The sequence below is a fragment of the Bubalus bubalis genome, chromosome 22, assembly GCF_019923935.1.
Source record: "Bubalus bubalis isolate 160015118507 breed Murrah chromosome 22, NDDB_SH_1, whole genome shotgun sequence".
In the NCBI taxonomy this organism is placed as follows: domain Eukaryota; kingdom Metazoa; phylum Chordata; class Mammalia; order Artiodactyla; family Bovidae; genus Bubalus; species Bubalus bubalis.
The window spans coordinates 13707386-13726208 of NC_059178.1; the positions used below are offsets into that span (position 1 = coordinate 13707386).

At 53.7% G+C, this 18823-nt stretch overlaps 1 protein-coding gene across 1 annotated transcript in view; it reads right to left on the reverse strand.

The window, feature by feature from the left end:
• Positions 1-18823, reverse strand: part of CTIF (cap binding complex dependent translation initiation factor) — a gene marked incomplete in the record, with an annotated part of 281742 nt that overhangs the window by 87335 nt on the left and 175584 nt on the right. Inside the window, 2 exon segments of the mRNA XM_045164048.1 lie at positions 11977-12276; positions 15024-15516. Of these exon segments, the coding sequence (XP_045019983.1) occupies positions 11977-12276; positions 15024-15516 (793 nt within the window).

The following is an 18823-nucleotide window of genomic DNA, read 5'->3' on the forward strand; positions in this document are numbered from 1 at the left end:
AGCAAATGAATGGGCCACCGTGGTGACCGTGACCTGGGGTCACAGCCTGGCTGGGCAGCTTTACCCCAGGGCTCGCTGACACTTGCAGAGCCCCCTGCTGCTGCCTGGGCAGCCTTGGCCAGGCTGACAGTGCATGACTGTCATCCCACCGCGCTCTCCTGCACAATCATGCCCACTGCCCTCCACTTGGCTGTTCCCACCCTCAAGCCTTTGCTTTGGCTCCTTCCTCCTACTTTCCTCGGTCCACCCAAATCCAGCCTCTCCTTTCATGCCACCTCCTCCAGGAAGTCTTCCCCAGGCACCAGCACTTAAAGGGCCTGCCCCCTCCTCTTGATTTTCCTAAATTGTTCTCTGGTTGAGCTGGCCTTGCCCTTCCGTCAGGCCTCTAAATATCTGATGGAGGCCAGAGGCTCCTGCTTTACTGGGGATTTAACAGAGCTAAGCACTCACACCCACTAGGGCTTCAACACCAATCTCAGGACCTCCATGTGAGCTTTCGTTGTGGACGGATCCTGGGCTATCTGCACTGCTACAATCTGAACCCTAAACCACAGCATGACTTGGGGGCCCCTGGGCTTGTGGAAGAAAGCCTGTGTGGGGCCTCTCCTAGGAACCTTGAACAAATGGGATTCATCAAGGGCAAAAGGAAAAACATGATTTTGTGAAATTCAGAAATTTCTCTTGGAGGAGGAGTCTCAAGAGGACACAGACAAAATGGGATGTGTGTCAGTGGATTTAAACAGTGATGATGTCTGTGGGATAAACTAGTGTTAGGGGGCAGGTATGATTACCCCCACTTAATGGACGAGTAAGTGGAGGGCAGCTAGGACTGACTGCGAGGTCTGCCCAAAGTCGCCAGCTGACACACCAGAACCAGCGTCAGGAGGTAGGTGTTGGACTCTGGGCTTTGTCAATGATTCCTTATGCAACACGGCAGGATGTCATCAAGGGCAAGTTTCTGGGGCCTGCAGACTGAATTCCAGGTGACTCTGCTTCTAAGTCCACATGAGAGATACTATTCCAATCAGACTTTTTTCAACACCCAGAGTAATGCAGTGACTGCTGTCTGATGGGGTCAATGGGGAGTGTGGAGCTCCGATGTACATGCAGCTGCCCAGGAATGCACTGACTCCAATTATAGACAGATATTCCTAAGCTTTAGCTGGAGCCCAGCCATCCCCGAATACCACCCAAGCCCCGCCGTCCTTTGGTATTGCCCCGCTCGGCGGCCGAGCTGGACGGCAGTGCGTGGCAGCAGCGTGGCGGTCCTCTGGGACATTATTTGATCCGAGCTGCACTGTCAAGAGTGGGGTGATTTGGGAGTAAGGGGCTTCCTGAAGGGGATGAGCTGAACAGCCATCCCTGGCGAGCAGGGGCCCGGGGGGCACTGCTCCTGGCTGGACATACCTGTCTCCATGTTTCCAAGTGACCTGAAGCTTCTTTCCCTCTGTGAACTGGGATCTCAAAGGCCACCCAAGAGTCAAGTGAAACTGGTTTCCTGCAGGTCACAGCCTCCTCCCCCAAAGCGGGGTCCACCCTCTCCCCAGCACTGCCGGCTGGAACCCGGGTTGAGGATGGGCCAGGAAGGGGCTGGCACTGCTGTTCCTTGAAGACTCAGCATGCTGGTTGCGAGGCAACAGGGGATGGAGATTCTGGGTGTGCAGAGAGCCCCGATTCTGAACTTTGGCTCCCAGGGCAGACTCCCTATGCTGATGGTTCTCAGGCTGATGGTTTTCAGGCTGCAGCAAAAGCTCCAAGCTGGAAGGTGACCTCAAGGGGCCATACAGTCCAGCCCCTGCTTCCTGGCTAAGGGTCACACAACCTCGACATGCCACCCGACAGGGAAAGGTCCGGAGCAAGAAGAAACTAGGGGACTTCCCTGGTGACTCAGTGGTGGAGAATTCGTCTGCCAGTGCTGGAGACATGGGTTAGATCCCCAATCCCCGATCTGGGAAAACCCCAGACACGGCGAAGCCACTCAGCCCGTGGGCCACAACTATTGAGCCTGTGCTCTAGAGCCCGGGAGCCGTAACTACTGAAGCCCACGAGCCCTAGAGCCTGCGCTCCACGACAAGAGAAGCCCGAGCAATGAGAAGCCTGTAAGTGGAGAGCAGGCCCCGCTCTCGGCAACTGGAGAAAAGCCCGAGCAGCAATGAAGACAGGTTGGATCAATCACATGATGCCAATCGGCTAAGGAGTAACTGAAGCATGGGTGAACCCCCACCTGCATCCTTGCATCACACTCTGCACCCCGGGACGCCTGGTGACCTCTGTCCACTTAAAGGGATCCCTTCTTTTATCTTCTAGTGGAGATGGAACCCAGCCACCATGAAAGCAATGAGTTCAAGACAAGTGTGCCACCCTGGCTGACTGCTTAAAAAGTTTCCATCCTCCAACCCTCTCTGCTCCACCCCACACTCACTAACTTCCAATAAATCACTCTGCCTCATGCCAGGTGTCCAGAGGACAGCCAGGGCCCATGGGTATGGGCAGAGAAAGCTAGGGAGAGGTGTCCTCAGCAGTGTGGACGGGGCATCCAGACAAGGGTCAGGGGCACAAGAGGTGAGTCCTGTTCATCCTCCCCCCAGGTGGCCAGTAGTCCATGTGTTTGGTGCCTGCTTTGAAACCCAGGCGGTGCACCTTTGGCTGGGAAGCCTCAGTTCACAGATGCCCACTGATTTACCTGGGTGGCTCCTGGAGACTCTTGTGCCAGGCCTGGCAGAAGGAAGAGGGGTATATCTCCCACATCAGCCCAGTGTCCCCCTGCTAGCAACTCCAGATTCCAGCTCCTGAGTGATGGGGGAAGTGGCCAAATGCTACCATTCTGCCTACCTAGGGCTGGGAGCAGGTCCCTGGAGGAGAGGGAATGAAACCCGCATTGCAGCTTGAATCTTTGAGGGGCAGGTCCAAATCAGTGTGTGCTTTCCTTATGAAAGAGACAAGCACGGTCACTTAAAACCCCTGGTCCTCTATGTACTGGATTTCCAAGCATGACACCCTAATACCCAGCATCCAGATCTTCCTAAAGCAGGGCTTTTGTTAACCTCCCTGGGCTTCTAGCCTCTCACCTATGATATGAATGGGTTGGATGGATAATCTATAGATCCTTCAGGTCTATACTATTCTATGATTTTTAATCTTAGGACCTCATGGCTCAACAGTGGCTCCCGAGTTCCACTTCATAAAGTCCAAAGCCTTCTGTTCCATCTTACAGACTTCCTCTGACTCTCCACTTAACACCCTGACCCTGGATTCCAAGTAAGGCAGTATCCTCACTGTCCTTTACTTGGGTCTTGGTTCATACATTCTCTCCATGAAAAACAGCCTTCTGGAACATAGTTAGCGAGTTTCTAAAAAGTTCTATGTAGAATTTTCACAGAATCCAGCAATTCCACATCTAGATACACATACCCAAAATAACTGAAAGCAAGAGCATAAACAGATACATGTACGTGGCATGTTCATGGTGACATAATTCACAACAGCCCGAAGGTGAAACAACCCAAGGGGCCATCCGTGATGGATGAATGAACAGATAAATAAAATGTGGTCCATCCATACCATGGAATATTATCCAGCCACGAAAAGGAAGGGAAATCTGACACGAGCTACCCCATGAACGAATCTTGAAGCCATGATGCTAAGTGAGGTGAGCCAGACTCAAAAGGACCACTGTATGGTTTCCACTTATACGCGTAAAGCACAGAGCTGAGAACCCACGGAGACAGAAGGGAGAAGGGGTGTAGGGGGCTGGGGGGTGACTGTAAGGAGGTACAGGACTTCTGACTGGGGCGATGAGAGGGTTCTGCGGGGGGTTGCTGGGAGCGCAGTGCAAAGCTGCGGTCGCACTTGACCCACGCACTTAAAAACGGTTAAGCTGGTGAACTTCACGTTGCAGGTATCTTATTACAAGAAAAAGCCAAACCAAAACACCAAGCCCCGCAAGACCTGCCCCCCTCTCCTTAACCTCCCCTGTGAGTACAGCTCTCCTGACGCGCCTTCCTCACTTCACTTGGGCTTGTGTCTTGGGCTGACTTCCGCGCTCCGCCAGCAAGTACAGGGAACATCGGTCTCCCTGGGGGCACTGGGGACCTTGGGTCTGGAGAAGGACCTTGGGCAATCACTCAGGATGACTTGCTTCTCTTTGAAAGAATGACCCTCTGTCCGCTCCCTGACCAGGGGCCACCGCTCTCCCTTCCGTGGGGGTTGGGAGCCTCCTCCCCAAGGGAGCCAGGGCCAGGACGGTTCGCGGTTACATAACCCACAGGGAGATTTGTTTCCATCGGCCCAGGCGGTGCCAGCTTTCCAGCGGCGGCCGCGGCAGGTAGAGGCGCCCTGTCTGGGCTGGGCAGGGCAGCGATGCGGCGATCTGGACGGCTTAGCATAGCTCAGATTCCCGGCGGCGGCTGGGGGCTGGCCGCTCACTGAGCTGCGGGGAAGGAACTGCCGTCTCCTTGCTGGCCTGGCTCTGGGGTGGAGCCAGGGAGGAGGAGCTGGGGGTGAGCTGCCAGCCGGCCAGGGGTGACCCTCTGGGGCCCGGGACACCCGAGCTGCCTTCTCCGATAACCCACTTATCTGCAGGGCCTGCCTCAGCGTGGCAGCCTCAGACAGGGGGAGTGCCCGGCCAAGTCCCATCAGGGGATTTAGCAGGGAAAACGAAGCCAGGGTCGGGGGTGAGGGAGTGCAGGGAAGAGAACACGGCCTGACAAGGGACACGGGTGATGGGGAAATAATTCCTGACCCCCGGAACGCTCCTCGGCCCAGAGATAGGAGAGCGGGAGCAGGACCTCGGGTGTCCCAGCACCTGCCCACCAGGGCACCTTCATCCTGGGCAGAGGCTCCTGGAAGCAGCCCTTTGATGCTGGCTGAAACCTGCCATGGGCGGACTTGGTGGGGACCTCGCCTCTGAGACGAGAAAACCTCAATTGGCAGGCTGCTGTCCTTTCCTCTGCTTATTTTCAGATTAAAAAAAAAAAATCAAAATGCTTTTTTTTCCTGTTTGTATCACAGGCTGCCTCTGTCCCGCAGGGCATAACGAAGTTCTAGAAGGGAGCCTTAGAGTTAGCCCTTTCAGAAGCTACTGTGCCCCTACCGAGTCAGAAAAACTGGCTTTGAGACACCCCAGCTGGATCCTTGAATAAAACTCAGACTTTGGGACAGTGCCCCCAATGACACAAACAAGGGGGAGACGAGAAGGGAGGGCGCATTCACAGAGATGACACACGCGTGGGCCCTGCTGAGTGGGCGGTACACAGGAGGTGCTCAAGAAGTGCTTGTTGAGAGGAAGACGTGAGGATGGGAAGGAAGAAGATAAGAGTTTACTCGTTGCAAAGCAAGTGTGGGCAACAAGGCTGGCTGGAGGCACAGCCGGCCCCTGTTCTGGTTCTGGTCTGGTGGGCGAAGAGCCTGGGTACCAGGCAGGTGCTGCTGTCCCCAGTGGGAGAGCTGTGCCCACCACAGACTCTCATGCAGGTCAAGCTCCAAAGACAAGACATGTGAGGCCAGCTTGCCGGTGCCCACTGTTGGGCAAGGTGTGTGCTACCTCTGCCTGGCCGTGTAGGGCGCCGACAACTCCCAGGGTGCCATCGGAACAACAGTTTTTAGAAAAAAGAGATGTTTTGTGGGCGGAAGGGAATGGCTAGCCACTCCAGTATTCTTGCCTGGAGAATTCCACGGACAGACGAGCCTGGCTGGCTGTAGTCCACGGGGTCGCAAAGAGTCGGACAAGACTGAGCGATTAACACAATAACAAAGTCACCTTCCATGATCGACCCGCGGGGAGAGCGCTCGCATCGCCTGCTAGCCCTTCACTTTCTCCCTCCTGATTTCCTGTGACTGGAGGAGGGGCATTCGGGTGGGTACAGCCCAGGGCTTTGCTCAGGCTCTGGAATGCACAGAACAATGTGCTTCTCTCCCTGGGTATGTCTGGCTTGGGCCAACAGTAAAATTAGTTTACATGCCTGGAGTGTACGTCGGCTCAGCAGTGGGCGTGCAGGGGCGGGGCTGAGGAAGAGGGTGCGAGGGGAGAGCCCGCCACAGGAAGAACGGCTGTGTGCTTCATCTGGATAAAACAGACGGGGCCACGGCGGTGTTTCCTTGGATACCCTCAGCCTTCCATTGGCCTGGAAAACCCAGAGACTCGGACAGCATCGGAAATCCGGCGGGGTACCTTGTAGGAGCACAGATTTTGAAATCCCCACTGATAGCTTCAAGAGATGGATTCCTGATTTTCCCAACTTTCTGACCCTTATATCCTATTTAGGGGGGTGGTCTGGGAGTCCAGGGTCTTCCCTGGTGGCTCAGACAATAAAGAATCTGCCTGTAATGCAGGAGACCCAGGTTTGATCCCTGGGTTGGGAAGATACCCTAGAGAAGGGAATGGCTACTTACTCCAGTATTCTTGCCTGGAGAATCCCATGGACAGAGGAGCCTGGCAAACTACAGTGCATCGGGTCGCAAAGAGTCAGGCACGACTGAGCGAGTAACATTTTCACAGGAGCCAAGAGCTTGGGGTGCAGGACTGATCGCCCCCATTCAGCCCCATGACTTGGTAGCCTCACTGAGCCACTGTCTTGTTCCGCACACATGGGGGATGGATCCTGCCCTGGAAGCCACCCTGGGGAGAGAATCTCCAGGTTCACATGCAGGAAAGCGCTCAGAAGAGCTGAGAAGCCCGTCTCGCACCAGGAGCTCTGGTACCTAAGACTGATGGCCCTGTGCCTCCCTTCCCCAGGCACTTGCTGAGCATCCACTGTGTACAAGTCACGGTGCCAGGAGCTGGGGACCAGGCATCACACAGCCAGGATTCCTGCCCTCGAGGAACTCAGATGGGAACTTACAACTCAACTTACAGCTCTGGTTAGAACCCTAAGAATCAATGTTGGTCCTTCTCCTTCCCTCCATAAAAGACTGGGATTGAGAACTCCACATTTTGGGAAAAGAGGAACAACTTTTGCTATTTCTGAAACCTCGAGATAACCAGGAGAGAAGGAGGTTCCCTATTATGGAACAGCCCAGTGCCTTTGCCCAAGCCAGCAAGCAAGGGACTAAGACCAGGAGGCAGAGATGGGAGAAACGGGTTATCAGTGGGATGAATGGATCCCCTAAGTCCTGAAGATGCAGCTTGTATTTTGATTTACTGATGGGGCAGCCAGACCAGAAAATCTTGAGTGCCCCAGTTAGAATTACTCCCACAGACCCTTCAGAGGCCCCACAGAAACCCTGTCACCACTTGATTGAGTTTCTGTGTGTCAAAAGCCCTAAACATGATGCTTAATGGTGACCCAGCCAGAAGCTCTGCAGAGCTTATCCATTTTCTAGCTCCAGGTCAGCTTTTTAAGAGGCTGTCTTCTAGAAGTTGCTGGCAGAGGGCAATTTATTTTGAACCCTGGTTACATGCCAGATTCTGATTTTGCGTTGTCTTTTCACAACAGCCCTGCTGTGTTTACGACTTGGTGAGATGAGGTTTTTCTTTTTTTCTTTCCTTCAAAAAAAGGTATCGCCTCCTTCTGTTAGATGTGTTGTTGACAACGGTTGCTAGGGAGAGCGGGGTTCAGTTACAGACACACTGATGCCGGCTCTAATAATACTTTGCTCTGCATAGCTCAGATGCAGACACCTCTTGGCTAAACAGGGCACACACATTTCAACAGAGGAGGGCTTGAACTGATACTGCCCAAGCATATCTCAGCAAAGGAGCACTCTCTGAGCCCGAGCGGAAGGTCCAGGGTGGTGACGGGGCAGTGCTGGGCGGCGGGGGCTCAGGCCTCCAATTCCTGTCATTCCAAAGGTCCCATAAAAAGAGGCTCGCTCATTCTTTACCTCGCAGTGACACCAGAGCCCCCCACCCCCTCTTGGTACCACGATTCCTTGGTAAAGATCGGGGCGGAGTCCTGGTGACTTCCGTAGCCCAGGGGTTGTGGGTCGCCCACATTCTCCTGGGAGTCAGAATCCCACAGTGCACATCTCATGGACCCTGCGATCAAGCAGAGTGGGAGCTGGGTGGGAAGGGGTGGGGCAAGGGACATGAATCACGTCCTTAGTTTTACTGATGGCCGAGCCTGGCAACCCCTGGGGGGTTGAAGAGGGAGGCCCTTTTCCTAAAACCCGTGATAGGTGCTTCTACAAATGTTTGAGGCCAAGAGAAAGGAAAAGGACCCGGGGGACGGAGCTGAGAGCAGAGAGAAACGAGGCCCGCGGGAGAGGAGAGGCCGCCCCCACCTGGCTGACCCGTGAGGGTGGAGGTTTCCCAGGAGGACCCTCGGAACAGCGAGGTGCGGGAGAGAGGTCTCCTGCGACGGTCCAAGCCAGCCTCCTCGCTGCACAGAGGGGCACCCGAGGCGGGGCGAGGGGAAGGGATGTGCTTGCTTGCCAACGTCTCCTGCTTTTTGGAGCTCTCTCACCAGCTCAGGCTCTGACTCCTTCTCATCACTCAGCAAAGAGCCCAGTACCTGGGACCCATTTCTTGGCTGATTCATGGGGTGATGGGCAGGGCCAACCGGTTCGTAAGTGACCACAGTGTGCAGACAGAGCATCTCTCGAGTTATCTTCCTAACGGGGGTGCTCCATCGCTGCGGAATCAGCTGGGGAGTTCTTCAAGAAAGGATGCCCAGGCCCATCGCTGTGGAGTCTAACTCAGTCGGTCTGGGGGAGAACCCCCACATCGGTATGTTTTAAAAACGTCTTCCCCTGAGATGCTGAAGAAGAGCTAGGCTGAGAGACAGGGCCCTGAAGAAAACCTGGTGCCTGGAACTCCGTATTCCCAGCCTGGGTGCCCACTTCTGACATCACACCATTAAAAGGCGGGTGTCAGTCGGGCCTGTGAACTTGACCCATCACTACAAACCGTCGGGCATCCAGCGTCTTAGTGCTCAAAGTGTGGTCCCTGGGCCAGCAGCGCCGCCGTCACCTGGGGGCTTGTTAGAAATGTAGCATCTCAGGTTCTACCCAGATTTCCTGAATCAGAACCTCTATTTATAGACTCTCAAGTGATTCAAACACAAATGCAAGTTTGAGAAGCACTGACATGCATGCCTGGCACCTAACAGACATTTGAGAAATGCCTGTTTAATGAGCAGAATTTTATTTACCAGAACACTACTTAGAAAACAATCACACCTAAGAGAACAAGACTCAGTTTAGATGTAAAAACTGAAGATGATTTCTGAGCCATGGGACTGGTGACAGGGGTCCCCTGGGACCCCAAGATCTCTGGCACTGTCAGGGCTCACGAGGGCGGTGCTTTTGGGTTCCCTGAGATGACAAAGCTGAGTTTGGCTGTGAGGGGTGAAAGGTCCTTTGACCCTTCCCTGGGTTCGCTCTCACTTCGGCTCTCCATGGGGGCTGCGTCCCAGCTTGGCAGGTAGCCCACACTCCGTGCCAACGTCCCCGACATCAGAGCCTGCCCGTCTCCTCTGGGGCTGCCAGCTCCTGCTGCCAAAGCCCAGACAGTGAAAGCACTCGGCCAAGGAGGGCAAAACATCCAAAGACAGCTGCTGGGAGCTGTGTTCACAGGGCGCCTTGCAGCCTGTCCACTTTGTAGCCAGATCTCAGAACCTGGACACAGAGGGAGCGGTGAAACCTTACCACGTGAAGGGCGTCTCATGGGCGGTTGAACTGAACTGAGGGCTGGCTGGGGATCCAGAGACAGTGGACCCTGAGTGCGTGCAGCTGAGTATGAACCTCAGAGGGAGAAAGGCTTGGGGGCGGGGGGAGGTGCCAGGGGGAAGGTGCTGGGGCCCAGGGAAGGGATACAAATCAGGTTTGCCAGAAAATGAAAGCAGGTGAAAAGAGACACTCCTGTGGGTCATGAGAAAAGTGGGGTTTGATGAGTTACGCCCTCTGCTCTCTTTTCTTGAGCCTTGTGGGTCTGGGGTGGTGAATGGCCATGAATGATGCTACCTGGAAAGCCTACTCCAACCCAGCAGTTCCTCAGCAGCAGAGAAGCAGGGCCCACGAGGCCAGGCCTCATAACGGGGGGTGTGCCAAGAGTCCAGCACACCCAGCCCACCTTCCGTGGGGGCCAAGGGGCCTTGAACAACGACCCAGGAGGCCTGAGGGTCCAGCCCCAGCCCTCTGGTTACACACTTCAAGGAGCTCCCTCTTATACTTAAGCCGAGGCTGCAAGGGATGAAGGGGGCAGTGGGGGCCATGGGGACACTGTGATCCTGCTGGCCTAAGATAGTCCACTTCTCCGGGGACAGAGAGGTGGGGGGTAGGGGGCCAAAGGGCTCTGTTAAGGCTGAGCACGTCCCAGCGTGGATGCTCTGCCAGACACTGTGAGCAAGGCCGCTCTAACCACAGGTCACTGGAAGAGAAGCCTGACCCGGGCAGGATCTCAGGTGACCCCTGCGGCCAGCTGCCCTTCCCGGCTGGACGCCTCTCATCCCGCGCCCTGCGTGTGTGTGTCCACCGCGGGCGCCGGCTGGTTACGCAGAGCTGGCAGCCACCGTCAGAAGTCTTGCCCTGTCCTGGCCCTTCTCTTCACAAAAGCCAAGGCCAAAGGTCGATCTGTCCCTGACCACCCCCCACCCCACCCCCCCAGGCCTGGCCGTACGTGGCAGACAGGCTGCTCCCTGCCATCACCCTCCACACTCTCCCAGGACATTCCGGCCCACGAGGAACATGCCCGACGTGCAAATCCCTCAGGTAATGCGGGAATTCGTCACCGGGGAGCGTGGGCGATCCAGGAATGGGAACCTGATCAGGGCTGCGAGCTGGACAGAAGCAGCCCGGGCTGGCCAGCACGGCTCGGGTTGCAGTGAGCAGTTGCCCTGGGAAGACGGGAGGGCGGCGGGATGGAGCCCACGGGCAGCCTTCGGAGGGGGCTCCTCCCTCACTGTTCCTGGGGAAGGGACAGCAGAGACTGCAAAATCAGGTGGCTAAGACCAGGGTGACCACATGTCCTGGTCGACACCGGGGGGTCTAGGCCTGATGACAAATACAGCCCCTGACTCTCAGAAATGTCGTGGTTCGGATGATCTATTATACGGTCACTCGTTATCCTTAAAAAAGACCTGCAGGTGTTTCTTCCGGCTCTGTAATCCTACTTCCGGAACTTTCAAGCTCCTGTTTTACCCTACCTGGGCTGAAACTCAATGCATATCTCAACCCATCTAAGGTACAGAGGAGGAGCAGAAATGACTTTTTCCCCAGCTGACAGTCTCCAAGGACAGTCCCAGGCCTGGCACGGCCGCCATCCTATGCCACCTGCTGCCTCTCCACGATGCCACCAGTGCTGGGACTGGTTCCCTTGTGACCACGGTGAAGAGACAGGCTTCAGCTCCCCACCTGGGAGATCACACAGCCCTGCACTCAGTTTAAGGGCCCACGCCCATTACACACCCCAGTAAAACCATCGCTGGACATCGGCACCCACAGAGGAAGGAAGGGGAGGGGAAGGATTAAGCTCTCCAGGTAGAGGGGCTTGGAGTGGGGAGGCACCAAGAAACGAGATGGCCTTTGACCTCTCTGCCCCAGAAGAGGTTTCAAGCCCAGCACGTCAGCAGACAGACCGCAGCTTCGCAACTCAAAGCCCTTTTGCTCTATGCCTTTTGCTGAGACCTATCTCAGCACCACCTACAAGCAGCGTGTCACCTGCAGGGCCTGGGGGTGGTCCTGGGGAGGGGGGAGGAGGAGAAGGAAAAGAAAAGTCCACGGCCCGTTCCGCTGGGACACGGAGAGGTCAAAGCACAGAATGGGTCTAAGACAAGAGGCAGCCCTCTTATCATGGAAATAGAGGGGAAGGCTGGTTACGCATGAAGCACCTATAAAATTATATTGGTCCATCGTAACCATGGAGCCCTCACACAAACACACGCAAATCTGGCCACTCATCCCTTGCCCTCTGAGTGCCTTTTTATTTCTTATAATTAATCGGGCAAGGATGGAACTCGGGAGCAGCCCGACTGTGGTCAGAATCCGCGGCCCTCTCTGCAGAGCAGGCGGGGCGGGAGGCGCAGCTGTTGGCCCCGTTACCTGCAGCATGTTGAGCAGCAGGCTGCGGAACTTGGTCCCCTCCACCATGAAGAGCGCCATCTTGTCGCAGAGCTTGGCGGCCGTGAAGGCGAAGCTGCGGTCGGACACGGCCTTCTGGTAGATGGTGCGAACGATCTCCCCCAGCATCTCCTCCGAGTTGGTGGAGTTCTGGGCCTCCTCCATGAAGGTGGTGAGCTTGGCGTCCACGTCGCTGCTGTTGTTCCGCATGCTGTTCAGAATCTCGATCAACTTGTCCATCTTGTTCTGCTGAGGGCTGGTGGTCTCCACAGCCACTTCATCCTGGTGGGGGTGGGGGGAGGCGTAGGGGACAAATCGAGCGGTGCCTGAGTGGGGCCCGGGTTTCCGCCGAGGGTTTCCAGGTTTCCATGCAGGGAGGACTGTCACACTCAGAAAGGACCCGTGCCACTTCTAGAACCGGCGGTCTGATCCCCTTGGGACCCGACCTCCACCAAGGACCCTTGGGCCCCAGGTTCCCTGTTCCCCTTCTGCTCGGCCCCTGTGACACCCTGAGTGAATCCTTTTTTTGTGAGCTCTAGCTCTTAACCAGGTTTCTCGTACACAATGGCTTGGTTTGTTGGATCTACCTGTCCATCAGATGTCTGAATGTAGAAATGACTTAATGGGGCTTATTAAAGAAGAAATAAACTAACAGATGAGAAATTGGGCCAAGAGAAAACATGGGTAGGAAGAGTAGGTCAGGAAGGAGGTGGCATCCCAAATGCCTGCTGTGTTGGTTAAAGGTGCCCACAGAGTGGCTACATCTAGTCCTCCAGACTCTCAGCTCTGGACTCACGATAGACTTCAGCCCGAGGACTGTCATGCTTTCTGGGTACAGGGAGCCCTGTGACATGGCCTTGGCATTGTGTGCTGGCTTTTTACAACAAGTACTGCACACTAAGGAATTCTCCGAAGTGCCGCAGAAACAACTGGCACTTCTCGGAGGGAAATTTCAGATGAAAAACCCTACACCCACTAGAGGTTTCACTACAACTGGGACCAAACCTGCGCTGCAGGAGGAAGAAAATGGATCTGACAGTCTCAGAAGTATGTACTCAAACATAGGAGACTGGTGGCCACAAGTGATGGACTTAACTGCTGGGATGTGAAACCAGGGTTGAAGGGCAGGGTCAGGGACACAGAGGGGGCCCACGTTCGCCATTCTGTCTTCAACAGAAGAATCCTGGGTGGGAGGCTCAGCCTGGGGCTCTCGAACCTAGTCTCTGTCTCTAGTTGGATGGCTCTGGGAACTGGCTTCACTCCCTGGGCTTCAGTTTCCTCCCAGATACATGAGGAGGTTAGATTAGATGGTCTATATAGCTTTCTTTGAGTCCTGCCATTGCCCAAGCCCACATCCTCCTGGTCCAGGAGTTCAGGAGGCTGGACCTGAGGGGAGTCTTTGCAGCTGAAATACGGGCATCATGGATCTACCTTATCTGTTCTCTCTCTCTCTTCCTGCCCCATCCCAAACACGGGCAGGAATAGTGGTCAGTATGTAGAATAATCACCCACAAGGGTCTTCTGACAGGTTATGACATGTGACCTTCAGTCTGTCTACAAGGCGGCATTATACCACGGTGCGACACCCATTTTACAGATGGGTACACTGAGGCCACAGAGAGGCGAGGTGGCTTGCCCAAGGCCACCTACAATCAAAGGCAGAGTGAGGACCCAGCTGGTTTGCTTGACTCTGAAGCCTGTGTTGTTTCACTCTGTGGCACCAAAGCTGCATTTAGCAGAACCGAAGAGAACTTAGCAATTCTCTCTCTGGCTGGACTGAAGCAATCTGTCCAGGAAACTTTTCAGGCAGAGACCACACACGGCGTACACTTGAGAACCTCTCCAGGCTCCTACCTTTGGGACGTAAGGAAATGAAGGATGCTTTTCTCTAGGACCTCACAGCGCCTGCCCTGTGGGGAGTATGGGTGGGCACTCGGGGCTGTAAGGGACACCAGGAGCAGCATGTCAGCTTCAGGAATTGAGCGGGGAAGAGGTCTGACCTGCCTTGTCCTGATTGGGTGTGGACCTGGCCCTCGGAGGTGAAAGTTGGAGGAGAGAAGGCAGGAGAGAGGGGCTGGAGAAGCCCGAAACTTTGAGCTCCGCAGAAGCCCCACAAGGAGGACTCCATGTAGCTTCCCCATGCCTGGGAAAGCTGCGGGCACGCTGGCCTTTCCTGGGAACACTTCTTCTCCAAGGTGACCTTACTTGCACCTGTGGCTGGGGATGGGGAGCTAGAGTGAGCAGAGTGGACCTAACGCTGCCAGGGACAGAGCCCCAGCTCTCCTCCGGAGGCTTGGGGCATCTCTTCCTGAATGTGTGAACCAGGCTCTGGAGGCCAGGCCCAGCAGTAGGGTGAGGAATGAGACACTCATTCCAAATTTAAGGAGGCCCTCCTTCTCAGGGCTATGCTCGTGCAGGACGGGCACCTGAGCAATGCTGAGAGTGCCTCCTTAAATCTTGCCCCCCGACCACCGCCCCCACCCCCCGCCCCGTCCCTGCTGCTGGTTGGTGGGGGAGGGGAGTGGCAAGGCTGATGTCAGCCTGCTGCACTCTGTCCAACTCACCTTTGCTCTCCCCTGGCAGGGAGCACAGCCTGGCTGGTACTCACCTTGGGGAGAAGCATTCTTATCTCATAGGCTCTGTGTTTTCCCCAGATGCCCTTTAGCACTAACAGGGCGGCATCCGCCCCCAGATAATGCTGATGGGGGACACCAGGCCTTCTCTGCTGCCCTCCTATCACCTGGAGGCACATGCCTCTTCCCCCACCCTCCCTTCTCAGGCTGGGGGCTGGTACCAGGTGTCCAGCTGAGCCTCCTGGAGGGTGGAACGTGCTGTGCTGGAGGGAGTTCACATGCAGAGCTGGCCACAGGTCTGCCTTCTGGAGACCAGGGGTCTCTTGGGCAGCAGAGAGCAGGTGCTGGTCTCTGCCTCCACACGACTCCCCAGACCCACACCCCCAAGCCCTTCCACCCAGGTGCCTACCTCGTGCTGTCCTCCCTGGTGCAAGAGAACAAGGAAAATTCAATTACCGGTACCTTTTCTTTCAGCCTTCGCCGCAGCCTGTCTTTGGAAGACTGGAGCAGGGTAATTTTGGGGCGCTCCCCGCCGCGCTCGGGAATAATACTGTCTTTAAGCTTTGTCTCGGCCTCTGGACACCCCGGCTGCAGCAGGGTGAGCCTCTCGGAAGCCGCTGGGGCCAGGGCATCAGGGCTGCGGGGTGACTCGAGGCTGCCGTGCCCAGCGTCCCCCAGGGCATCCTCAAGTCTGGGGCTCTCTGTGGGCACGGTCTCTTTGGCGTTGCGGTGGGCGCCTGCCTTCCCCTTGTCACTGGAAGGATGCTCCATGTTGCTGTGGTGCCAGCGCCGGTTCTGGCTGTAGCCGTGGTGGCTGGACCTCCCTGAGGGGTGGGGCGCCGAGCCCCCCTGGTAGGATTTCTGGTGGTCCCTGTTGTGTTTGGCACTGCCCGGCGGGTGGTCACCGTGCTGTTGGGGCTTGTTCCCTCCTGGGGGTCTCTGCTGCCGCCTGCCAAACAAAGGGGAAAGACAAAAGAGGGTCACTGGGGCCGCTGGCCAGGGTCCCTATGTCCAAATACCTGCAAAGGAATTCATTTCTTCATTCCTTCAGTACTCTCACTGAAGGCCTCCTATGCACCAGGCTCTGCAATGGGGCCTGGGGTTACAGGAGAGAATATGACAGATAGGTCCCTATGATCACTCAGGATTTAAGTCAACTCTTGCCTTAAAATAAGTATTTTATTTCCTTATTAGAATATGCATTAATACATGTGCAGGAAACAAATTTAAAGTGATACCATTAGAGTATACAGCGAACCCTCCTGACTGTCCCCAGACACCCAGTATGTTTCTTGAAGCAACCATTCCCATTTTGTGAACACATTCTATGCTTGTTCCAGTAAAAATGTGTACACAGAACTACACTGGATAGTGAAAGTGAAAGTCGCTCAGTTTTGTCCGACTATACAGTCCATGGAATTCTCCAGGCCAGAATACCAGAGTGAGTAGCCTTTCCCTTTTCCAGGGGATCTTCCCAACCCAGGGATCGAACCCAGGTCTCCCGCCTCACAGGTGGATTCTTTACCAGCTGAACCACAAGAGAAGAATCAGATAACAAGCATTCTATTAATGACATTTTAACCATCATGGCCTGTGAACAGTTATACCATTTGTTAAACAACCTTTCTTTAGGTACACTGACATTTTCACCCCCAACCCACAAACAAAATATGCTATAAGAAGCCTTCCCTGGTGGTCTAGTGGTTAAGAATCTGCCTGCCAATGCAGGGAACACAGGTTCAATCCCTGTTCCAGGAAGATCCCACGTGTCACGGAGCAACTAAGCCTGTGCACCACAGTCGTGAGCCTGTGAGCTTAAACTACTGAAGCCTGAATGCCCTTGTGAGCTCTGCAACAAGGGAAGCCGCCAGCATGAGAACCCTGTGCAACTAGAGAGCAGCCATCCCCCCGACCGCCGCAACTAGAGGAAGTCTGTGCAGCAACAAAGACCCAAATGAAGCCAAACATAAATAAATAAACAATTTTAAAAAATGCTATAAGAAATTATTACAGGCTGAACTGCGTTCCCTCCAAATTCGTATGTTGAGGCCTCAACCCCTGGGACCTCAGAATGTGACTGCATTTGGAGTGAGGGCCTTTAAAGATGTGATTAAGTTAAAATGGAGCTGTTAGCGCGGGCCTCAATCTGTCGCTATCACGTTATGGGAGCCCGAGCCTTGGGCTACAGACGTGATATTTAACATGGTAGTTTTCGGCAAACAGGCTCACTGATTTACTTGACGCATTCAAAGCAGAGAGTCTGGTCCTTGAGTAAGTGAAAGGCAGTCAGTCGTCTCCAACTCTTTGCAACCCCATGGACTATACAGTCCATGGAATTGTCTAGGTCAGAATACTGGAATGGGTAGCCTTTTCCTTCTCCAGGGGATCTTTCCAACCCAGGGATCGAACCCAGGTCTCTCGCATTGCAGGCAAATTCTTTACCAGCTGAGCCATAAGGGAAGCCCAAGAATACTGGAGTGGGTAGCCTATCTTTTCTCCAATGGATCATCCCGACCCAGGAATCGAACTGGGGTCTCCTGCATTGCAGGCAGATTCTTTACCAGCTGAGCTATCAGGGAAGCCAGAGATTCTCATACAGAACAAATCTGGGCTGTGCATCATGGGACAAACCCCAAATGTTTTGATCTGCAGACTAAAAGACAGCAAGGGGGTGGGGGGTATCCTGGGGACCCTTCAGTCTTGCACCAAAGGGCTGCTTCCATCACTGAAGTGCTCCTGCATCCCACCTGTTTTGCCCTAGTGGTGTTTTCCATGTCATAACCTTATTTGAAGTGCAGCTGGAGAACAGGATAAACATGAGCCTCTCAAAGTTGTAAAGTGAGTGAAGAAAGTTTATGGAGAGAAGCTCCACATTCTAGCAAATGAGGCTTCCATCCCGTTCTGTGATCCATCTCTTTGCCCAATACAACAGACCTTCACTGCACTGCATTTTATGAACAAACTGTATTTACTTGCTCTAAAATTATTATTACTTATATAAACTCAATTTCGATGTTCACTTGATAATTTTGTATCTCTGAAAATTTGGGGGTATCCTGGGTTTGGGGTTAAATGGATCATTTTCCCATTAAAATTAATGAAATTTTTTTCACTGAAAAGCTTTTCCCTTCTACTGGTATCAAATGTTGGCGAGGATGTGCAGAAAAGGGAACTCTTGTACAGCATTAGTGGGAATATAAATTGGTGCGGCCACAGTGGAAAAGAGCATGGATGTTTCTCAAAAAATAAAACACGGAGCTACCATATGACCCAGCAACTCCACTCCTGTGTATATATCTGAAAAAACCAAAACCACTAATTTGAAAAGATATATGCACCTCAATGTTCCCTAGCAGCATTATTTGTAATTGCCAAGACATGGACACAACCTAAAAAGTGTTCATCAACAGAAGTTGTGGTATATACACAATGGAATACTACTCAGCCACGAAAAAACGATGACTATTTGCATATGCAACAACATGGATGGACATGGAGGGCATTATACTGAGAGGGAAAAGACAGAGAAATACTTGATATATCGCATTATACTGAGAGGGAAAAGACAGAGAGAAATACTTGATATATCGCATTATACTGAGAGGGAAAAGACAGAGAGAAATACTTGATATATCGCATTATACTGAGAGGGAAAAGACAGAGAGAAATACTTGATATATCGCATTATACTGAGAGGGAAAAGACAGAGAGAAATACTTGATATATCGCTTATATGTAGAATCTAAAAAAATACAACGACTAATGACTATAACTAAAAACAAGAGGGACTTCCCTGGTGATCCAGTAGTTAGGACTCTGCCCTTGCATTGCAAGGGGCACAGGTTCCATCTCTCGTGTGGTCAAAATAAAGAAGCAGATCCACAGATGTAGAGAACAAGCTAGTCGTTACCAGTGGGGAAGGGCTATATTAGGGTAGGGGAGTGGGAGGCACAAACTCTTGGGTGTAAAATAAGCTCAAGCATGTGCTATACAACTTGGGGAATATAATCCATATTTTGCAATAATTGTAAATAGAAAGTAACTTTTAAACATTGTATAAAAATTAAAAAATTAAAAGAAAAGCTCTCCCTAGGTGGCAGGGTTTTCAGGGGGAGTTAAAATTGTTAAGTGAGGGTTTCCCTGGTGGCTCAGTGGTAAAGAGTCCATCTGTCGATGTAGGGGGCACAGGTTCAACCCCTGGTCTGGAGGATCTCACATGCTGCAGATACCTAAGCCTCTGCGCCACAGCTTCTGAG